Source organism: Pan paniscus, chromosome 5 (genome assembly GCF_029289425.2).
Source record: "Pan paniscus chromosome 5, NHGRI_mPanPan1-v2.0_pri, whole genome shotgun sequence".
NCBI classification, from domain to species: domain Eukaryota; kingdom Metazoa; phylum Chordata; class Mammalia; order Primates; family Hominidae; genus Pan; species Pan paniscus.
The window spans coordinates 175,329,189-175,352,953 of NC_073254.2; the positions used below are offsets into that span (position 1 = coordinate 175,329,189).

At 38.4% G+C, this 23,765-nt stretch overlaps 1 protein-coding gene across 3 annotated transcripts in view; it reads right to left on the reverse strand.

The window, feature by feature from the left end:
- TFB1M (transcription factor B1, mitochondrial) overlaps nt 1–8,258 on the reverse strand; it is a 56,422-nt gene extending 48,164 nt beyond the window's left edge. For 2 of the 3 annotated variants that reach the window (XM_034963125.3, XM_055114271.2), the window contains exons 1-2: nt 7,697–7,979; nt 4,579–4,730 (exon numbers count right to left, since the gene is read on the reverse strand). In XM_034963125.3, coding sequence (XP_034819016.1) covers nt 4,579–4,730; nt 7,697–7,829 — 285 coding nt within the window. In that variant the 5' untranslated portion in view covers nt 7,830–7,979. Of the gene's footprint in view, nt 1–4,578; nt 4,731–7,696 lie in introns of all 3 variants that reach the window. The other variant, XM_008975009.6, reaches the window with a different exon arrangement.
- Nucleotides 8,259–23,765: the final 15,507 nt, after the last annotated feature.

Genomic DNA, 23,765 nt, shown 5'->3' on the forward strand with positions numbered 1-23,765 from the left:
ATTGCAAAATAATTATGCTAAGTAAAAGATACCAGACCAAAAAAAAGTATATATTGTATTATTCCATTTATATAAAATTCTGAAAAATAAAAAATAATCTACAGTGACAGCAGATTAGTGGTTGTCTGAGATAGGTAAAGGGGGAAGGAAGGGACAGATTACAAAGAAACATGAGGAATCCTGAGGACGATGAGTGTTTATTTTCTTGATTGTGATAATGGTTTCATGCAATCACACATATGTCAAAACTCAGTTAACTGGGTGCGGTGGCTCTTGCCTGTAATCCCAGCATCTTGGGAGACCGAGGTGGGCAGACTGCTTAAGCCCAGGAGTTTGAGACCACCATGTAGAAATGGTGAAATCCCATTTCTACAAAAAAATACAAAACTCAGCCAGGCATGGTGGTGTGCACCTGTAGTTCCACCTACTCAAGAGGCTGAGGTGGGAGGATTGCTTGAGCCCTGGAGGTCAAGGCTGCAGTGAGCTGTTGAGTTGTGCTTGTGTCACTGCACTCCAGCCTGGGTGACAGAGTGAGACCATGTCTCAAACACATACACACACAAACACACACACACACACAGACAAATCCTCAGTAATTTGTACACTTTAAGTATGTGCAGTTTACTGAGCATCAATTGTATCTCAACAAAGCTGTAAAACAAAGTGTATTAGTTCGTTTTCATGCTGCTCATAAAGACATTCCCGAGACTGGGCAATTTACAAAGGAGGTTTAGACTCACAGTTCCACATGGCTGGGGGAGGCCTCACAATCATGACGGAAGGCAAGTAGGAGCAAGTCACATCCTACGTGGATGGCAACAGGCAAAGAGAGAGCTTGTGCAGGTAAACTCTCATTTTTAAAACCATCAGATCTTGTGAGACCCATCCACTATCATGAGAACAGCACAGGAAAGACCCACCCCCATGATTCAATCATCTCCCACTGAGTCCCTCCCACAACACATGGGAATTATGGGAGCTACAGGAGGAGATTTGGGTGAGGACACAGAGCCAAACCATATCACAAAGTATTTACTGTGATAAACTCTCCATAAATATTAGCTATTATTATTTTTAATATATGAAGCCTTTAAAACAGTGCTGTGCAATTGCAATCTTTTGTCTTCCCTTGGACACAATGGAAGAAGAACTGTCCTGGGCCACACATAAAATACACTAACGATAGCAGATGAGCTTAAAAAAATGCAAAACAAATTTCATAATGTTTTAAGAAAGTTTAAGAATTTGTGTTGGGCCGCAGGCAGCCCGTGGGCCGTGTGTTGCACGGGTTTGCTCTAAAATAAACAGAAAAAAAAAAAATGAGAGGAAATCTGTACTACTTCTCTGAAACGGTATGAGTGATTTACGAATTTATCTCCAGTTCACAAATGGAGAAGAACCTATCAAAGCTTCAAATTCCCTGAGATGTCAGGAAATCTAAGTTATTTCCAATTCAGAAAGAGGAAAAATCTATCAAGGCCTCAAGCTCCTTGAGATTCAGGAAATCTCCTCACTCCTCTCCACAGCACAGAGAATCCAGTCAGTCATAAAAATGTAACAAGAAACAACGAAAAACTTAAAAACCTAGAAACGCACAATCAGAATGTGACAACAAGAAAAGAAACCCTAGGTGTCCAATGCAAGTCTGATGAGTTGGAAAACGCCCCAATGTTTCCATAGCACTGGAGAATTTTCTAGTGCTCCAATGGAATAACACGACTTCCTCCTATACCTCTTTCCAGATTAGCAGTCTCCTGATCAGTCATTAATCACCAGAGGTAATCAAGGCATGGGGATAATAATTTAACTGATTACTTATAACTAAGATATTATTCAGTGCTTTCTAAGTATCAGGCATACACTGAATCCTCATATGAGTCCTAAGAGCAAACTGAGGCACAGAGCACAAAATTACCTACCCAAAGTCACCCAACTAGTAGTAGAATCTGAAGTTAAACCCAGGCAGTCTGATGCTGAACTCTGCGTCTTTACCACAAAACTATACTATACTAAACATACCAGACATGTTTTTCTTACCTTTATAACATGCTGAGCATGAATCCTCTATGTTAGCACCAGTTTTTCTTTCCCCTAAACTGCCTCATGAAAATACTGTAGGAATTGAATTAAGCTACAAATGACAGGCTTTCAGCTAGAAGGTATTTTATAAATTATTGCAATTTCTTTAAAAAGTAATTCTATTAGCTTAGAAATCACTAAAATGGAATCCTTAAAATAGATCACTTTCTTTCTGCTTTTACTCAGCTTTATGATTAATTTAGTACCTCTAAAAGAAAGTAGTTTTACATATTGAAACATTCCTCACTGGGGAAAAAAAGGCCTATTTGATATTTTAGTACCCAACATTTCTTTTTAAGGCAAATTCCTTTCCTGCATATAAGATACTAAGAATTAATTTTGTTTCTACTAAAAACAAATGAGAAGTCAAATATACATTTCCTCTAGAGTAATTTAACTTGAAATCAGCCTTCACATTTAGAAAAAAGAGCATAAAACTTTTTCATTATCAATGCTACACAAATATTTACTTTCACTATTTAATGATACATTTAATTAATATGAGAGATACATATACATTTGTGTATATATATACACAGATGCAGAAATAGTGGTCAACTTTTTTGTTTCTCATGTGAGACATTTACTGAACACCTGCTATGTGCTAGGCACTGTTACGTGAGATAGAGGTACAGCAGGGAACAAAACAGACACACATTTCTACCCTTATGGTACTTACATTCCAGACAGGTGAGTCAGTTAACAAACAAATGGGAAGAACATATATACAGTATGTCAGATGATGATAAATCGAATGAGATAAAACAAGGCTGGAATTAGGAACACAGCGACTTATGGGTTTGGGGGAAACTGAGAAGAGAAGGGTGGCAGTCGCTCTTTTCAACAGTCTGCCTTCAAAGATCTTTTGTTCATATCAAAGAGGAGAATATGTGGGAATGAACGGAAATCTGGTTCACCCCCTGGCCTAATAAGAAAGAATAAACCCAGCGAATGGTGAGATATGAGGGACAAGAAGTCTTTTTAAGAGCAAAAAAGTCAGGTGAGTATTCCCTATGTCCAAAAAGGGCTGCACGAATAAGCCTGAAGGGGATTATACAGTTATTTAGTTTCTTTTTATAATCTCATGATCTCACCAAAAACAATAATATTCCCACGTCCACCTCCAACTTATATATAATTCTTAAAATAAGAACACAGTTCAAAACAAAAATCACTATTAAATTCCACATTTGATCAAGGAATATGTGCCATGTGACTATCTCAACATAAAGTTTAGTATCTGAAACCAATTCTGTTAGTATAGACTGGTAAAACTAGATAAAAGGAAATATTATGTAATTTTTTTAAGCATAAAAACTAGATAAAGCAAGATTAGCGAAAAACTGCTAGGTTTCTTAAAAAAATCAGATACATGCACACAAAGTTCTAGGTTTTCAAAAACAATTTCTCAAACCGTTCTGACAGAAATTAACATTTTTCCATTAATATATATACAAGTTAGTAAGAGAATATACTCGTTTAAAATCAATTTGTCCTTTTGTATGGAAGTAATAACGTAGATAACTATATTATTCTATTATAGTCACATGATAAATTGCTTCTCATCTGAGCCAAAGGTTCAGGACTCTTTTAAAATTTTAGAATTATGGAGGAATCAAAGGCCTTTAAGACATTAAGTGTTCCCCTATGAGGAAATCCCTTTACAAGATCCCTGATACAATCTATTTCACTGTTTGCCAGCGTTTTAAAAAAAGTAAGTTCCTCCTTATTTCAAATCCTCAATCCTGCCTCCCTCAATTTCCATCTATTTGTTTTAGCTCTTTCTTAGAAAAGATCAAAACAAGCTTATCCTATGTACCCCCAACCTTGGATGTGCTGCTATATACACTCTTACCCAGGGCCTCTTTTCTCCAGTTGAAACATGCCCAGTTCCTTCAACTCTCATTTCTTATGCAATAACAGTGCCTGTATTTTAAAGATGCATGTATCATTTCATTTAAACCTCATCCTAAATCTATAAAAGTACAACTTCCTTCCTTCACTTAAAAAATTTACCTTATAAAAGAATGCTTAAGCTTCATAATTAGTCTCTCATGATGACAAACGTGCATATGTCTTACTCATCTTTTGTTTGTGGAAATGCTTTTTGAACCTAAATGAAATTCTCAAAAGTCATACCAATGAGTCATTACTGGCCATTATTTATTTTTATTTATTTTTGAAGGAATGGGCCACGACATGCACAGCTATTAGCAGACTTAAAAAAAAATCACACAAAACAATTAATTTGTTTAGCATAAATGCTTAAAGCAGGTTTTTTCAAGGTGTAGTCAATAGACCCTCTGAGAGTACTTGTTAAAAATGGAGATTTCCAGATTTCTTCAGACTATGGAATCAAAATCTCTGGAATGGGGCCTTGGGGATCTATAGTTGAGGAAAAACCTACATAATCTTTGGATACCTTGGGGTTTAAGCATCATGGCATAAAGATTTAAATTCAGCTTTTGCCTCCTAAAGAAGACACTTTAAGCATCTCACCTGTAATCCAGGAATAAATCGAGTGTCCTTTTCAACCACCAGAAGTTCAGCGACATCGGCATTAAGAATAGATCTTGTGATTCCCCCTGGCCCAGGGCCCACTTCGTAAACATAAGCATTTGTCAGATTGCCAGCTTTCCTTACAATTTTATCTAGAGGAAAAAGAGTTTTAGTTATCTCAATTAACTTGGCAAATTTCAACGTATGAAATTTAGAGAGAAAAATCTTCTATAAAAATTCAGCCATTACCCAATCAATTGATCCTTTATGTATAATATGTATTTGACTATTTAACTCTCTACCTAAATTAACATGAAGTGGCAATCGAATATGCTACCACATCACCGTTGAACTGTACCAGTCCCTTAACACACACAGGATTATCATGACAAAGTTTCTTAGCTTAAATTTAGCTAATATTGTAGTTTCTATCTGTCCCATGCAAATTCCTTTCAAACTGATTTGAAACCAACCGACTCCTAAGAACAGACTGGATAAGAATGCAGCACTTTTCTATAGTTATTGAACATTGAATATCTGAATAAGCAATACTAGTTTCACATTCAGAATCTTCAGTATTGCTAGTGAAATCCAAAAGCAAAAAGTGCTGAAGTCTCATTTTTATCTAGAGACATCTTGGTGGTGGTCAGTATGGCAATGGCAATAAGTTCTTAGATCGTAAGATTTTCAGAAATTTGAATTCTTAGTCATTTTCAGGAAAAAGTTAAATTGAGCAGTTGAGGGTTTTTAAAGCTTTGCACACATGCATGTTAATACAGAAAAATTAATTTTTTCATCAATCAAATTCAAGTTAGCAGCCCTTAAGACATCATAAAAAGGTAGAGTACTGACTCTGTGCAACCAGTCATCACATCTGGAAAAACACGCAATGGGCTGGTCTTAGTGACTTTGAGATATGGAAATCCAAGGAACTGGTCTTCCTAGGATAGTGGAAATTTAGTCACTAAAAACATACCAGCACTTCTTGTAGGTGTTCACAGTCCTATTTTTGCTTGTTTTCAACAACAAAACTTTGTCAGCTAAAATGTGGAAACTAGTTTCTCAGCCATCCAAAAATGGTTTAGTCTTTAACAGGGAGGGAATTAGCATCCACTGACCATCTTATCTATTATGATCGATTTACACACATTCTCACCTAATCCTTACATGTTAACCAAGGACTCCTATCCCAATTTCATTTCTCTTAACTTTTCAGTTTCCTTGTCTATTGTTTTATTTGTACAAGGTCATGGACTTCAACATAGGTATAAATCCTAAAGCCAATGCCTCTCAGAGGGAAGAGGAATGATACATTATGGAATAAACTTAATACTCTCCTTCTTTAAAATGGAGAGCTACAACAGTAGGCAGGTCTCTGCTCTCAAACTTTTCAGGCACATTGAAATACAAATGAATATTAAAGAAGCACTATCAAATCAATGAGCTTGGATTTCAATCTTGCTCTCTTCTGCCTGAGCTTCTAACCTCAGGTAAGTACCCTCATCTCCTTTAACTCTGGTTCCCATAGAAAGAGTGGATAATATCTAGAATTTGAAACTTACTCCTGAAGATAAAGGCTCATGAGAAAATGTATTTGGAGGATTTTAAAAAATACACAGACCTATAACTTCTGCCCTGAGAATGGTGATTTATATTTAGAATGTGGCTAATAACAAGCAGAAAAGGCTGGTACTAGCTATTACTAGAACCAAAGAATTTTAGAGTGGACAATCTTTTAAAGTAGCAGGCCCTTCTTCCAATTAAAAGATGAGGAAACTACTGGACATGGTGGCTCACACCTGTAATCCCAACACTTTGGAAGGCCGAGGCGAGTGGATCACTTGAGATCAGGAGTTTGAGACCAGACTGACCAACATAGTGAAACCCCGTCTTTACTAAAAACACAAAATTAGCTGGGCACGGTGGCTCACGCCTGTAATCCTAGCTACCTGGGAGGCTGAGGCACGAGAATCACTTGAACCGGGGAGGCGGAGGTTGCAGTGAGCTGAGATCATGCCATTGCACTCCAGCTTGGGCAACAAGAGCGAAACTCCATCTTAAAAAAAAAAAAAAAAAAAAAAGAGAAAACTTAAGAGTTAAATTATTTTATCCAAAGTCATATTGGTACAGGCAGAATAAAGACTACATGTCCAAGAAATAAAACATTTTATGTTTTCTGGAGTGTGCTTCATTTAAGTGAAAATGAACTTTTTGGGTGTGATTTACTGCTCTTTTCAACTTCTGAAGTGGGACTAAATAGAATGAAATATGAAAATCTCAAAACCTAAGTACTCCAGCCGTGACTTAGTAGACGTATTTGTAATATATTTTTGCAACCTCATCTCATAGAACATCACTAAGCAATGGTGATGGTGGTTAAACCAATATATATTAATACATTCGTCAAAACTCATCAAATTGAGCACTTCAAACTGATTAATTTTATTGCACATAAATTATATCTCATAAAAAGTAACTTTAAACAATTAGGTGTGGGAATGTAAACTTGCTAAAACTAAGCTCCTCGAGGAAACACCGCCTTGTTCACGCCCACATCCTACCCCCGGCACTAGCACAATGTTGCTTGTGTAATATGTACTTATGAATGAATATTAGCGCCCCCGAGGCTTTCTTAGACTGAACAGGTAAACGTTTAAATAACGAATCATACGAGGGATACTCTTTTCACCAAGTTATTGATAAAATCCTCGCATCAATTTAAATTCTGGTAACTTTAAACTGCATGTAAAGCAAGTGCAGTCAGCATGTGCTGTACCATTTCAGAATGATTGATTTCACAGTGACCCAGATTCCAATATTCACTAGCGCCTTTCACGACCCATGAACCCTTCCTCCTCTAGGGAGCCTGGCCTGTACGCAGCCTGCCGGCAGGCTACACCCCCCCGAACGCGGAGTTTTGTGAGCAATCAACGCACTTCACGTGTCTCCTGGGCGGTGGGACCGGAGTTCTTCTGATACAAAGAGGTCGAAGGACCTGACCAAAAGCCCGTTGCACGCCAGTGCCTGGACACCCGCCCGCGGGGACGTGCAAGACCCCCCGGCCCACGCCCCCACGGACACTGGGGAGACATCCGGGGAGCACGGGTAAGCCATCCACCTGTCAGCCTCAAGTCCAGGAGGAAATTCTGTGATAGCTGCTTCGCTGCTTGCAGTCTTAACAACTTAATGATTTCTCGAATCGTGGGCAACGGAGGGAGACGGCAAGTGCTGAGTTTTCCGGAGGCAGCCATGATACGCGGCAAGCACCAGCCACCCCTAACTCACCCAGGACCTTCACCGCCGCTCCGAAAGATGCGCGCAGGGGAGGAACCTGCGAGACCTAAGGCCCGCCTCGGAGCCAGCCCCATTGGTCAGACCTATCCCACCGGAAGCGATGACCGCGGACAGGAAATCCCGGCGTGCTGAGAGCGCATGCGCTAAGTCCTGCCGAGAGAAGGGCAGGCTGGGTGCTCGGCGGCTTCCGCCTGTGAGAGCGGGGGAGGAGCCGGGTGGGCTAGGCTTCTCCGGGGCGGGCTATGGGGAGAGCGCCCAGGAGGGCGGGACGAGGCGGGGCTTGGACAGGGTGGGGTTTTTCGGAGGAGTTGCTCTGAGAGGTGCAGCCGGTTTACTCCCGCCCTGAAGTTCCCAAGGGCTTCCGGCCCTTTAACGTTCTAAATACCCGTCTGTGACTATTAGAGGAAAAGCGGGTGCTTAGACGCAAAGCTATTGTTTGTTAGCAATTCTTTCTTACAGTGAGGTGTTTTTAGAACCGCCGCTCTGCAGATGCTGCATGACGGGTTTTTAACTTCCTTCAGCCTCAGTTTTTTCATCAGTTAAATGGAGCTAATGTCTACCTCAAAATTGTGAGCACTAAATGAGAGAGATCGCCGGGTGTGCACGTTCAGAACATAGTGCACGCATGGCATTGGATAAGCTCCCACGTGATCAGTGGTGGCTGTTATTATTTGGCAGATGAATAATTGGCCAGTGTAAAGAGGTCTTTCGATTTGCTAGGATTACAGCTAAGAACAGAGAGAAGACTGAAATATGAGTTCTGTCTTTCCGTTATACGAGATAACAACGAAGCAAAAAAAAAAAAAAATAATAATTAAAGTTTCTCTGATAGGTGGGAGAATTTTGCTGTTTTAACCCTGCTTACATTTGGACATTGCTGCATTGATCACAAATGAATTTTAAAGTTTCTGTTCCTCAATTAGTAAGTTTTTAAAAAAGCTAATGGAAAACGAAACAACTATGGGTATGGATATAAAAATGAGGAGTACTTTGAAATTCCAGTGGAAAACTCAACCACCTTCTATAAAAGCTGTTTTAAAAGGAACTGAGATAATCTCCTAGCTTTAAAAAATAGTGATGACTACCATAGAGGTAAGGAGATTTGCCCAACGTGGCATCAAAATGTAGACTGAAAGTACAAACTCTTGATTCAGATATCTTATCGTCCAAAACACAGTATACCTGACAAAGCATTATTTCACAGTTATATTCATTATTTCCCGTACTCCTCACAATGGTCCCATGTGAATGAGATTATTATTCTTAGTTTGCTGTGAAGAAATAGGGGAGGTGAGGTCATTTGACAATGCCCAGAGTCAGACAGCAAAGTACAGAGAGAAGACAACCTGAGTTGTGTTTTTTCTGAGTTCTGATCTCACTGGCCACACTCAAGTATCAGCTTATTATTTTTAAGTTAATATATGTTAATTTTGTAACATTTATATAGAAATACGAATCTAGGTGTAAACATAAGCTTACAGTGTTCATATGACTATTTAAAACAATTGCAATAAATATATACAAAACCAATACAAATGGTCTTATTAATTGACAAGGATGAACACTGTTAAATCATGACACTTAGTGCTAACTGGCAGGATTCCTTTTTTTTTTTTTTTTTTAAGTTTCAGCCTACCGGTGATCCAGTGTGCCATGTAATGGCTGAATGTTCTCATTAGTTTTCTGGAGTCAAACTATTACCAAATCTTTGTTCAATTTTTTTTCCATTGTCGCTTGTCTTTCTTTTGGAAGAATGTGGAAGCTAGATATTAAGTCTGCCTGCATTTGTTTTCAGTAGCTTGGAAACAAGTGAATTTGAATTATTTGGCACTAATACTACCATGAACACACACGTTGTGTAACAGGTATAAAGAGGATGTTCAGATGACCCCAAATATAATCACATGAGCTTTTTAAAAGATTAACATCAACATAAAAACAAACTAAAATCTAAATGAGTGAAACACCTTTGCGTGGAGAATTTGTAGATTCCTGATAATTTGTCCCCAGATCTAAATATGAATTTATGGATGGTTTATACCATGCCATCTTCAATAACTGAAGTTTGTTAGATTATGACCTATTTATAAAGCAGCTTCCTTTGTTACTTAATTCTCATTTCAATTCTGTGATGTAGGTTCACAAAGATGTGTCTTAGTTCATTCCTGCTGCTATAACAAAATATCTGAGACTGGGTAATTTATAAAGAACAGAAATGTACTTCTCACAGTTCTGGAGGCTGAAAGTCCAAGATCAAGGAGCTGGCAAGTTCGTTGCCTTGTGAAGGCTGCTCTGTCTACCTCAAGATAGCATCTTGTTGCTGCATCCCCCAGAAAAGAGGAATGTCATGTCCTCACATGTCCAAAGGCAGAAGGGCAAAAAGGGATTAGCTAATTCCCTCCAGCTCTTCATAAGGTTGCTAATCCCATTTATGAGAGCTCTACCTCAATCAATTAATCACCCACTTAGGGCCTCCCTGTCAATATACTATGACATTGGTGATTTAGTTTCAGCACATGAATTTTGGGGGACATTCAGACCATAGCACAGTGCTTTGCTAGTAAGTGGTGGAACTGAGTTTAGATCTTCTGACTGCACTGTGCTTTTTATTAACCTCTGATACGTGTTAAATAATTTTTTAACTGAGTTAAAAATTCTAGCTTGGGAGAATCTTCCAAGTTTTTAATAGTTCTTGAGATCCAATTTTTATCATAAATATCTAATCCTCAGTTTTTAATTTTCAGAAAATTATGCATAACTCCCTGCAAAAGCCTAAGAAATCAGCAGGGGGTGTTTTAGTAGTGTATTTCACATATTAATGCAAGTGGTTTTATCCCTTAAAAGAGAGGTATGCAGTTTCATCAGTTTTGAAGCTTTGAAGTGTCTGCTTCATCTAGATACAGATTTTAATATGCTAAAATATTATAATTAATACAGTAATCACTAGCCCCACCTGTCAGTGAAGATGAAGAACTACAAATGATTCATGCTAAACTATATTGCAGTATTCTAATTTGCGTAAAATCCCAAAATGATTATGTAGGAAAATTACTTATTATTTTAGTATTTATTTTAATAAAAATGCATATGTGACTTTATTTGGTATAAGTGATTTAGTCTCTATTTATAGAAAAAGTGCTAATTTTAAAAGGTTGTCATTTTACCGTTCCCTGAAAGAGACTTGAAAGCTGCAGAGAGCAATATCTTCCTGCCATGTGGGAATTTTCAGAGAAAATTAAATGTGGCTTGGAATTGCCAAATTGAACTTTATAAAATGACTATTATGGTATGTAAAGTGCCCTTTTCTGATAGTATTTTATAATTACATATAATATGATTCAATGCTCCAGAGAAATACTAAGAGCTGCATTTCACACATATTTAGGGTTTTTTTGTTTTAATGGCTCTTTGATGCACACTGTTCATTCACAAAGGAATCTAGTGACCTACCTAGAGGGAAGAAGGAAAAACGTGATAACTCTGAGCAGACGGACCAAATGCTTATTCTGTGGGGATAGAAGTAGGGCAACTTATGGCAACAACACGAGCTAATTGCCTGAGGGAACCATGGAACACTTACACTATTTTTGAAAATACAGCGTTTACCCTGTTTCAAGCAGTATTTGAAAGCCTGCTCATTGTCCCCAAAGGTCTGTGAATTATTGCCAAGTATCCTAATAAGATGTTGAGGATGGGCAACTCGTTCGACTCAGGGAGCTATGGGTAGGGCTTTTTCCTATACAGTAAGCAAACCTTTTTGTGAATGAAGAAAATATGCTAACAGCATTATAAACGAATTAGTCTTTATTATATAGGCAAACCTTTGAGATACTATGGGTTCAGTATCAGACCACCAAAATAAAGTGAATATCTCCATAAAGTGAGACAGATGAAGTTTTTGGTTTCCCAGTGCATATGAAAGGTATGCATACATTCTATTGTTGTCTATTAAGTGTGCAATAGCATTATGGCTACAAAAAATATGTACATACCTTAATTTAAAATACCTTATAGCTAAAAAAATGCTAACGGTCATCTGAGCCTTTAGTGAATGTTAACCTTTTTGCTGGTAGAGGGTCTTGCCTTGACTTGATGGTTGCTAACTGATCAGGGTGGTGGTTTCTTAAAATAAGACCGTGAAGTTTGCTGCATCTTTTAACTCTTTTTGTGAAAGATTTCTCTGTAGCAGAGAATGCATTTTACCCATGGTAGAACTTCTTTCAAAATTGGAATGAGTCCTTTCAAATTCTGCCACTGCTTTATCGACTAAGTTTATGTAATATTCTAACTCTTTTGTTGGCATTTCAACAGTGTTCACAGTATCTTCACCAGGAGTAGATTTCATCTCAGGAAACCACTTTCTTTGTTAATTCCTAAGAAGCAACTCCTCATTTGTTCAAGTTTTAACATGAGATTGCAGAAATTCAGTCATATCTTTAGGCTTCACTTCTAATTCCATTTCTCTTGCCACTTCTACCATATCTGCCATTACTTCCTCTACTGAAGTCTTGAACCCCTCAAAGTCATCCATGAGGGTTAGAAACCACTTCTTTCAAACTTCTGTTAATGTTGATATTTTGGCCTCCTCCATGAATCATGAATGTTCTTAATGTCATCTAGAATGGTGACTCCTTTGTAGAAGGTTTTCAATTTACTTTGCCCAGATCCATCAAAGGAATTACAATCTAGGGCAGCTATACCATTACAAAATGTGTTTCTTACCTAATAAGACTTGAAAGTAAAAATTACTCTTTGATTCATGGGCTGCAGAATGGATGTTATGTTAGCAAGCATGAAAACAATATTAATCTCCTTGTGTATCTCCATCAGAGCTCTTGGGTGGCCAGGTGAGTTATCAGTGAACAGTAATATTTTAAAGAATCTAAAGAATCTTTTTTTTTTACCTGAGCAGTAGGTCTCAACAATGACTTAAAATATTCAGTAACCATGCTGTAAACAGATATACAGTCATCCAGGTTTTGTTGTTTCATTTCTAGAGCACAAGTAGAGTAGATTTAGCATAATTCTTACTTGCCCTAGAATTTTTAATAAGATAAATAAGCATTGGTTTCAACTTAAAGTCACCAGCTTCATTAGCCCCTAAGAAGTGTTAGTCTATTGTTTGTGGCTTTGAAGTCAGGCATCAAATTGTCTTCTCTAGCTATGAAAGTCCTAAATGGCATGTTCTTCCAATATAAGGCTGTTTTGTCTACATTGAAAATCTATTATTTGATATCACTACATTCATCAATGATCTCTTCATCCCCTCAACACCTGTATCCCATACTGTCATAGATTCCTAAAATCCTATCTCCACAACAGATCTCACACTTGACCTCTCCAGTTCTGCTGCCAGCATCTTTCACGTTCATTCCTGCAACAGCTTTCAGTCTTGTTCTACAATACATTTATATTCAGCAGCAAAATGATCTTTAAAAGTGGAAATTGGATCACTTCACTTATCTGCATACAGCCCTTCAGGGGCCTCCCATTGCATTTAAAATAAAAATCTAATCGCTCGCTATGGACTAAAAAACCTATGTCCAACCTCATATATATCCACCTTCCTGGAGATAAGCTGTGGCCATGCTGGTCCTCTTTCAGTTCCTCAAACATGCCAAGTGCTTGCTTCCTCTCTTTTCTTGCATATGCAGTTTTCTCTGCCTGGGATGATCACCTCCCACTCTTCAGCTGGCTATCGCCTTTTCTTTTTCTGTCTCAACTTCAAGGTGACCTCTTCAGCTAGAGCTTTTCCTGACAAATTCTAACAAGAGAAGAACCTAATTTGACCTTTGACAAGCTCCCCTTAAGAGTTTGCTCTTCTATTGCTTCCTTCAATTTTTTTTTTTTTTTTTTTTTTTTTTTTTTAGCATAGTCTTAAGTGTCACATCAACACATTTCCTCCAAAGGTTCCATCTTGGTAGAACAGGTTCAGGTTCAGAGTACAGAACTGCTCCTCTTTTCCTCTATCAATGTCTTTGCTAACTGACCTACCAAAAGGTGACAGTCAATGTCTAACAATAAGAAAAAATGCCAGAGGTCACAGAGCTGGAGTTAGATCTAGATCCTCAGGCCAAGCATTAACTCTTTGGTTGGTGGTTTATGCGGACTTCTAGGAAGTCTTAAGGGAGAATCCAGTGTGGCTCAGGCACCAGTGGCGGGTATTTTGGGGAGCCTGGGAGTATCTATTTTTGGCAGTTGTGGCTGTGTCCTAATTCAGTATTGTAACAAGTATAATATGGCCATTCTGGTACATTCAGACTAAGTATCAGTCAGTCCTGTTTCTACTCAAGGGTCTCACTACCTGTTCTGTGACTCTTCATCTCAGTCTTGTTTGCCCCCTTTGGTACAACTACCCTTTATTTTCGTTATTATTTTTGTTGCTTATTTGTTTTTCTGTGTATATGTCTGTCTTCCCTACTAAAATGTAGGATCCATGAAAACAGGGCAGTATCTATTTGTTCACTAAAGTGAACCAATTGTTCACCTAGAAAAAATGCTGATACACAATGGATATTTAATACATATTTGCTAAATAAATGAATGAAAATGACTTCCTCTGATTAGTTAGGCCACATTTTATTTTCTATAAGAATATGCAACTCCAAAAATTATAGCTGTTTTCAAACTTTTAAAAGTCCTGGGTAGATCTTTTTGTAGACTGTCTTATATTTCTTCCCAAGAACCCCTATCATGAAGCCATCACAGTAGCCTTTCCAAGAAGTTTATGTTTCTAAGTCAGATCTCTTTCTCCACCTCATGCTCCTCTTTAGCTTAAAATTTTTCCTGGTTCCTTTTTTTCCACTTACAAGGAGAATGTTCAGATCTCTTACTCTGCCACTCAAGGTCTGACACGATCTGGGTCTAAATTCCTTTCTAGTTGCATTTCTGTCACACCTTCCTTTATTTCCTTAGTATATCCTGAGACCTGCTACTCCACACGAATGCCTCTGCAACTTTATCCGCTTTGTGGGGCGAAATCCTATTCATTTTTCTGGGCCCAACACAAGTGTGACTCCTTGTGAGAAACTTTTTGATATTTATTGACCACCTTCTTGTCACGCTGTCCACTCTGGTCCTGATCCCTTCCACTCTGAGGTCCTGTTGTGCTACATTCATAAACCCAGCAGAATCCATGTTGCATTTTGCAATATAGTAACTTGCATCATCATATACTGCATTGTAATATAATATAATTTCAGGGCCTCCTTTGTCAGACTCTCAGCTCTTCAAAGAAAACAGTGTATTTTATTCATCTTTGTGTATGCAGCACTAGCAGGGTGCCTGGCACACAAGGGGCACCAAGATATGTTTCCTGACGAGACCCAAACCATGGAGATTGTTGCCAGTTTTAGACACAAACTGTACAGCAAACTGTATTGAATAGAGCAGGGGTGCTGGAGTTAAGAAAACTTGGATAAAAATCCAGGCTCCATCCTCCTTTTACTTATGTGACCTTGGGCAAGCTACCTAATCTTTTTGGAACTTAGTTTTTGTGGTAAGCAGAAAAATGGCCCCCAAAGATGTTCACATTCTAATCTCTGGAAAATGTGAATATGTGAGGTTACATGGCAAAAGGGAATTTAGGTTGCAGATGGAGTGTAGGTTGCCAGTCAGCTAACTTTAAGACAGGGAAATGATCCTGGATTATACGGGTGAGCCCATTGCAATCACGAGTCCTTAAAAGTGGAAAAGAGAATTGGAAGAGAGAACCAGAGAGATGACAGTGTGTGAAGGACTTGGCCTGATGTTGCTGGCTTTGCAGATGGAGGATGAAGGTGGAAGAGGTTCAAGAGGCAAGAAAGTTGAGCATCCTCTGGAAGCTGGAAAAGGCAAAGAATTTGATTCTCCCCTAGAGCCTCCAGAAAGGAAGGCAGCCCTGCTGACATCTTGATTTGAGCTCAGTGAGAGCCATTTCAGACTTCTAAATGACTGAACTATAGGATAATACACTTGTGTTGTTTTGAGCCACTAAGTCTATGGTAATTTGTTACATCAGCGACAGAAAACCAATGTAGCTGCTTTGACTGTAACATGAGAATAGTAACAGATGCCTTATAGCATTACAAAATATGTATTATGTCTCATTATACTTCATAAGACAATGCATGTAATGGACCAAATATAGTGCCTAACACACTGAAGTTGTTTCATAAATTCATTAATTCTCTTCTCCTTCCCTCTTCCTGTGTGAACATGCTCATCTAGTAGACATAGATCTAGCTATATATAATCAACATACAAATTGTATGGTATTAAAATAAATGTTCTAATGGTATTGAAATGAAATAACCGTCAGGATATAGTTCCCTTATTGTTGTAACATATGACAAAGTAAGCTCGGAAGATTACTGCTCATTTATTATTCTGTAGCTTTCATAAAAGATGATTTTTCCTTCTGCAGATTTTTATTGAGCTTGGCTGTTGCATATTAACTCTTTATTCTTTTGCTTCATTATTTAGAGGCATTGACAATTTTAACACTGGAGAGTTATCTTCAGGACAGAATTACAAATGTTATACCTTAACACTAGTGCATCATTTGATCTTAACTGTTGTCCACTTTGAAACTATTCATTTTAGGCCTATTTGGCACCTTTCTTGTTCTTTTTGGGGATGGGAGTGAGGAAGGGTCAGTGGTTCTAATTCAGCAGAAAGGTTTAGGTAACAATTATACCAAATCAAGTGGAGGTGCAAAATATAAAATCTTGAATTATCATAATAAAATGTTAAATTGTGTTGTGAAATTATATACATTATGTTGTGATGGAAATCCTGTAATTTTAGATTATCTTCAAAACCGTTTGCTTAAAAGTCTTATAAATGGTAGGGACTATGGGGAAGGAAAGAAGAGTGCTGGCTTAGGACTATAATAACTACAACAGTTCATTTATCTTGCATTATGTTTTATTATATCATGTCATATTAACATCACACCTTATCATAGCATATCATATTATAATTTATATATTATTTACGAGTTAAATAGGCTTTTGTAGTTTCACCTAGGAATCCAATTATGGCTTAAACTGTTTTTAGTTTAAAGTTTAGTTTATTTTTAGTTTAAACTGTGTTTAAGTCATGATGGATTCCTAGGTGAAACTACAAAAGCATATTTTAATGACTTCCTATTTCTATAGGAAAAATGCCTACCAAATTCCAATGAATTTAGGAATGATTTGTTGCAGATTGCCAAACCAAGTTTTGTAACTGTCCCTGTTATTCTTATTCTCTTGTGCTTCAATCTGCAGCCAACCGTTTTTTTGGTTTTTTGTTTTTGAGACAGAGTCTCGCTTCTTCACCCAGTCTGGAGTGCAATGGTGTGATCTCAGCTCACTGCAATCTCTGCCTTCCAGGTTCAAGCAATTCTCCTGGCTCAGCCTCCCCAGTAGTTGGGATTACAGGCATGTGCCACCACGCCCAGCTAATTTTTGTGTTTTTAGTAGAGATAGGGTTTCACCCTGTTGGCCAGGCTGGTCTTGAAAACTCCTGACCTCAAGCGATCCACCCACCTCGGCCTCCCAAAGTGCTGGGATTACAGGCGTGAGCCACCATACCCGGCCCCAACCCTTTATTTCTCATATGTATTATTCAAACCTTTTAGACCATGAGCCACAGTAAGAAATGCCTTTTACATTGTAACCCTATATATACACCCACCCACCCACACATTTAAAAGTTTGATAAAACATTCTATATGTGTGATGCAATCTTTTACAAACTATTTTCTAAACTATTTGCCTTTTAAAAAGTGATTGTTACCAAATTTATTATAATAATTATTACTGCCCAATAATGGGTTATGACCTGCTGTTTATAAAACACTGTCTTACTTTCTTATTAGTCCCTAAGCCTAAAGAGTGTAACATGGTATACTGATCCATTATCTCTGTCAGTTTTCCTTCATTTGCTTGCCATGACTATCTTTGTAACTCAGATGACAGACTTTTTTTGTTTGCTTTTTAAGTTTGGGAACCACTAGCAGTGCAGGTCACTAACAAATGTGGTAGGCATGTAATTTAAATGTATATACTCTCAACTTAATTTATTGTAAAATGTAATGATTCGTGTTGTGAGAAAAGTTGTATACTATTTTCCCACTCTTATATGCATTGGCTTTTTGGGAGTCTTGTGGTATATGTCCTTTTCTTGTGTATTAAGTGGAACATAGAGCATTTTGCTTCTTTTTTTTTGTTACAGGAAAAAGGGCCTTCACTGTTAGAGGAAGCTTTGGGAAGAAATGGTCCTGGAAGCTTATATAATTTAGGAGGCTTTCTTTAAGAAAAGAATACCACATTATAAATGTAAAATTAAGTATCAAAACCATTTATTTGGACTAAGAAAAGGACTGACAAGAAATGACAGATACTTAAAGACAAACAGCACTAAAAACAACATCCTGAAAAGTAATAGAATATTTTTTATTTTAAAAGTAAACGAATACATTTTATTTTATTTAGCCTAATATTTAATCGAATTTCCTACTTTCAGACTTCTTTGATAATTTTTCCCCTCCATTTTTGAAAGCAAATTCTTCAGTTTCATCTTCATATGATAGTGTTTTAGGAATAACATTCCATAGAGAGAATAGAAAGATAATTTAGTCTTCTACCATGATTGATTACAGTTTGTTTTTTATTTTTGATAATTTAGAAACATTTCTTATAGCTTTCACAACTCATAGTTGGCAATGTCATATAAATTGTTAGGACTGTTATCAAATTTGGAAACCTCCATTAAGTTTTTGGCACATATGATCTGTTTGTTTTCAAGGCATTTCAAGCTTTCTAGTGCACTATCCTATGTTGAGTACTTTGAATTAATGACACTCATTAACCAATTTGTCATAGGTGTACTCATTGTGGTGATGTATTTTGAGTTTATATTTTATTCATTGATACCAATATTTGGTGTCAAAAAATTGGGGTATTTAATTTTTTCCAGTGTATTCATATGATTCACTTGTGTTTATTAATTGTGTTATCAAGTAATCCATAAGCCTATCATTATTTTTACTCTATTCTTCTGACTGCATTTGATATGCTGAATGTTTTTGTTGCAATTTACTTCTTGATATTGAAATAATTTCTATTGATTTTATTGCTCACTCTGTTGCTTTTGTGTCTTACTCTATTACTTTTTTATTGACATTTTCTCTCAGTTCTTTAAATACTTGATTTAAAGATAGCAGAAAGAACACTCCATATTCTCCCAACAGGAGTCTGTAATTTTACATTTATTTTACTGAAATGTTCTGAAACATCTTGCCAAATTTCAGTTAAAATGTGTATTTCTAACTCAATTTCCCCTTTAGCTAGATTCCCAAAGTACTCTCCGTCACCAGAATACAACCTGAAAAGAGACAGTGGTCTTGACTGACTAGGGTTAAAATGTCTTGCTTTTGTAAATTTTACAAAAACATATACCATGAGAGTAGATTTCTAGAGCCCTTCCCAAGGCTTGAAAATGGCTTGTTCAAATGATAGGCCCTGACATTTCAACTTCTCATGCTTCCTAGTTAATCTGCTTGTATACAGGGAGAAAGGCCAGACTGAACAACCTCTTGGGACACCATTATTAGAGACTAGTTGTGTCATCAAGGCAAAACAGGGCTTCTCTACAATGCAGTCAGTTGTTTGTATTCCCTGAAAATCAGGCCCTGAGGCAAGGGTGTGGATGCAGGTTGTTTGTTTAATTGCCCCTCCTGGAGAGGTAATCCCAGGAAGCACAAGTGAGGAAGTGGGGAAAATGCCAGGGGAAAAGGAGAAAGGCCAATTCCAGGGTTTAGGGAGTAGTTTCATGTTAGGGCTCCAGGGCAACTGGGGCTCAATCCCAGGGGATCTTTTGAAAAACCGTGTGCAGCCCAACTCAGCATTGTCCCACCAGAAGCTGGGGAGGCTCCAAAGCCCCCAGGCGTGGAAGACAGCAGGGGAGGTGGGGAGCTGTCAGTTTGCCTGGATCACAGCTGCAGATGAACTCAGGAGGACCATGCGGATCTGGGGTGGGGCAAAGCCAGGCAGCATCCGCTACCCTCTGTGAATCTTATTCACCTGAGTTTAGGAACGCAGAATTATTTAGAGTGATAAGGAATCTTCAATGTTGTGGATCTTTCTCATGCCATTAAGAGGACTTTGAAGTTAGTGGACAATGTGAAGTCATCCCTAACTTGCCAGAGGAAGTGTTCAAATCCAAGTATTGAAATTCTAGAATCAAGACATTTTGAACCAGAGATGAGTATTCTCTTTTTTTTTTTTGAGACGGAGTCTCCCTCTGTCTCCCAAGCTGGAGTGCAATGGCGCGATCTTGGCTCACTGCAAGCTCCGCCTCCCGGGTTCACGCCATTCTCCTGCCTCAGCCTCCTGAGTAGCTGGGACTACAGGCGCCCGCCACCATGCCAGGCTAATTTTTTGTATTTTCAGTAGAGACGGGGTTTCACCGTGTTATCCAGGATGGTCTCGATCTCCTGACCTCGTGATCCGCCTGCCTCGCCCTCCCAAAGTACTGGGATTACAGGCGTGATCCACCACGCCCGGCCAAGTATTCTCTTTAAACTGAAAGAAGGCATAGTTAGAATTTCTAATTGCCTTTAATTAAATCTATCACCTCCTAAGTATAAACAAAAGTGGTGAAATATTTTTGGATATACCAACAGTGAACAGTTCATTAATGAGAATGAATTTTACCTTTCTGAGGGTTCCCATTGCATAACTTTATTCATTTTGAGGAAGGCAAGGGCTGACCATTTTATGCTCATCTACTATGGTCACCTATTAAAGACTGGAATTATGATAATCCAAGGGGGAAAATAAAATATTTAAAATGAGATTGGTCTAAGTAGGAGAATGAACATCAGGCTAAGTGTTAATTTTGTCCCATTTAGTCAGCTCCATAAATCTTGAGAAGCCATTTTTCTTCTCTGTGCCTCAGTGTCCTCATCTGTATGTTAGAGGGCTTGGATTGGCTGATCCTGAAGGTCACCTCCAGTTCTGAGGTAGTCGTTGAAAACATGAGGACTGAAGCCTGGCCTAAGGCATGGGTCTTACTGTGGTACTGTGGACTTGACCAAATGTTAACCTTTCTGACCTTCAGTTTTCTCCTCAGAAAAATGAAGGGGCTGGGCTATTCTTTAAGGACACCTCTGTGCTGCAGTCCAGATAAATAAAAGTGTGAGGGGAAAAATCTGGAAAAATGCATAGAGTGAAGCTTAGCATGGCCACTGGGTGGCGATCTTGTTCCATGTTAAGAAAAATTTTATGGCATTTACCAAGAGTTTCAAAGTTTGACTTAGCATAGTGAAGAAAGACTTTCAAAAGGATAAAAAAACAGGGCAGCAAAAACCAGAATTATGGGGGAAGTGACAATAAACAGCAATGCCAAATAAGAGACATAAAATCCCTGTAGCCAAGGCAGTAAAACATAGAGGGGTATATGAGAGTTGTGTTTTGGGTATTATTTAAAGGAATATAGGGAGAGGAGTACATTGTAAATTCACATAGTTTTTGAAAAACATGACATAAAAGTTAACTCTAACATTTAAAAATTAAACTTGTAGAATTACCAAATACCTTAAGACTGTGCTAGAGTACTGAAGTCTAAACTTGAACAATCCAAACCAAATCAGTAAACATTTGTTATTTCTTTTGTTTAAATCTCAAAGGAACACTTAAGGGAATTGTAACAATGTTCCAATCTTTTGATATTAAATCAAGTGAGCCAATGAACAAGTTGTGAGCTTTTTTGCATTTTATGGGAGGAGGTGGTCTGTCTCACTTACCTTGAGAATCTTGGGATGATTGTTCCTGGGGCTAGCGATTGCCCCTGCATTGGGTTGAGGGCCATTTCTCTGGGAAGAGCCGAGCATTGGGAGGAATGCAGAGGAGGATAAAGGTTCTCTGATCATAGTGCCGCCCACCTCTATCTCTAGAAAAGGTTATATTCAAAGAAAAACACAATTTTCCCACCAAAGCACCACTCGGCATGAAGGGAAGAACCCAGAGACTCGAAGAGGACAATGACAGACCAGGTTCACACTCCTGAAGATGGCAGATTATGTCTCGTGCAATAAGCCGAGATCTGACAGCCAGAGGATGCCTAGGCCACAGTCTGCCATTTCCCGTTGTTGACTTTTCTGTTCACCATTCCCTCTGGTTTTCTCCCAGTTAGTCCTTATCCTCCTTTTGCTAGGTGGATACAGGTTTCTTCTGAGGGCCAAAGCCTGGGCCCTATTGCTCTGGTTGCCATGGCTGTTTCTTTTCTCTCCTTTCCTTTGATACATTAGCTATTAGCTTACGTAATCCTCTCACCGGTGGATGTTCCCATTCAAAAGGCAAAAAAAAAGTTATATTGCTAAGTAACCTTTAACAATGAATACCATTCATTATGTATTTGCTTAATGATACAAAGGCATTGTTTGCTCTATTGCAGGTGATAACAGCAGATCAAAGACCCCGAGGCCGCCGGAATGTGCTTGAGAAGAGCCAGCAGAGACTGTGTGGAAATTATGCTTAGCATTTATGTTGCACTTTATACTCTTAAAGGATTCTGCAATTATTAATTAATTATCCCACACAATAGCTCTATGAGGAAGGTCAGTGTCAGTAGCTTTATTTTACAGATGAAGAATCAGATAGCAGTTAAGCGATTCCCCCCTTCCCACCTCAACATTTAAAGATCTCATGTCAAAGCAGACCTGGGGTGGGGGCAGCAGGTAAGTTACAAAGTGACTGAAGAGTAAACAGACTAGGGCTGCCTCTTGCCCAGGCTCCACTTCCTTTGATCTGTCTTTTGAAAGCCCTCTGAACATAAGCTAGGTTCTGGACTTGCATACTGCCTCCCTGGGCAGCCTAGTTGCTCTTGCTGTGCTTGTCTTTTCTACATATCCACTGTTGTGTGTGTAATTTTAATTTCCTTTTCATTCATTCATTCATTCATTCATTCAATGAAACTTATTTGGGCATTTATTGTAGTTGATTTGGTTAGGAATATAGAAATGAAAAACATGATTCTTGCCTTTGAGGAACTTCAATTTCTTAATAGGGACACACAGACACACACTGCTGGAGGACATGGGATGAAAAAGGTGTTAATTCTTCTTGGCAGCATCACGAAGGTCTACACTGAGGAGATGGTGTTTGAGCCAATCTCTTGATAATGCCATGCTTGTGATCCAAGCAGCAGGATCCTGATGGTCCCTAAAGGAGAGATGATAGAAGGTATCCTGAATGTCGGCGACTTCACATTTGCGAAGGCCAAAGCCTGTTAGGTCAGGCCTCCTGTTGGCTAATGTGATAGACTCTTATCCTATAGTGTTTTAATTATTTGTGTGAATGTTTTCCCTTTTTACGAGACTAGAAACAATTTTAAAATGAGGACAAATTCTGACGGCCCACAGCATATTGTAGGGAATAACAGCAGGAATAGCTACCATGTATCGAGTAAATGAGCCTATTCTGTTTAGTGCTTTACATAGCTGATTAAGCCTGCCAAAAACCTTTGAGGCAGTATTGTTCCCCCACACTGTTTTTTTTTTTTTGGGAAAGTTTAAGTAATTTGCTCATAGCTACATAGTTCTGTGTGCTATTGAACAAGAATTTGGTGACCTGTGCTTTGTGCTAAGCACTGAGATCCAAATGGTGAGCACAGCAAATGTGGACACTCCCCACATGTAGCTATAGTCCACGGCAGAAGACAGACATTAACCAATAATAACCATATATCAATGTATAATTACAACCTGTAATAAAGCCTCTGAAGGAAAAAACAAAACATGCAGTATAGGAGAAGCTAGCACAGGATGACCAGATCTGCCCTTGGGCCAGTAGACGTGAGGAGAGATATGAGGGAAAGGCCAAGGTCAGGGAGCACGTACCTGGAGGTTCTGATGGTGAGGCTGA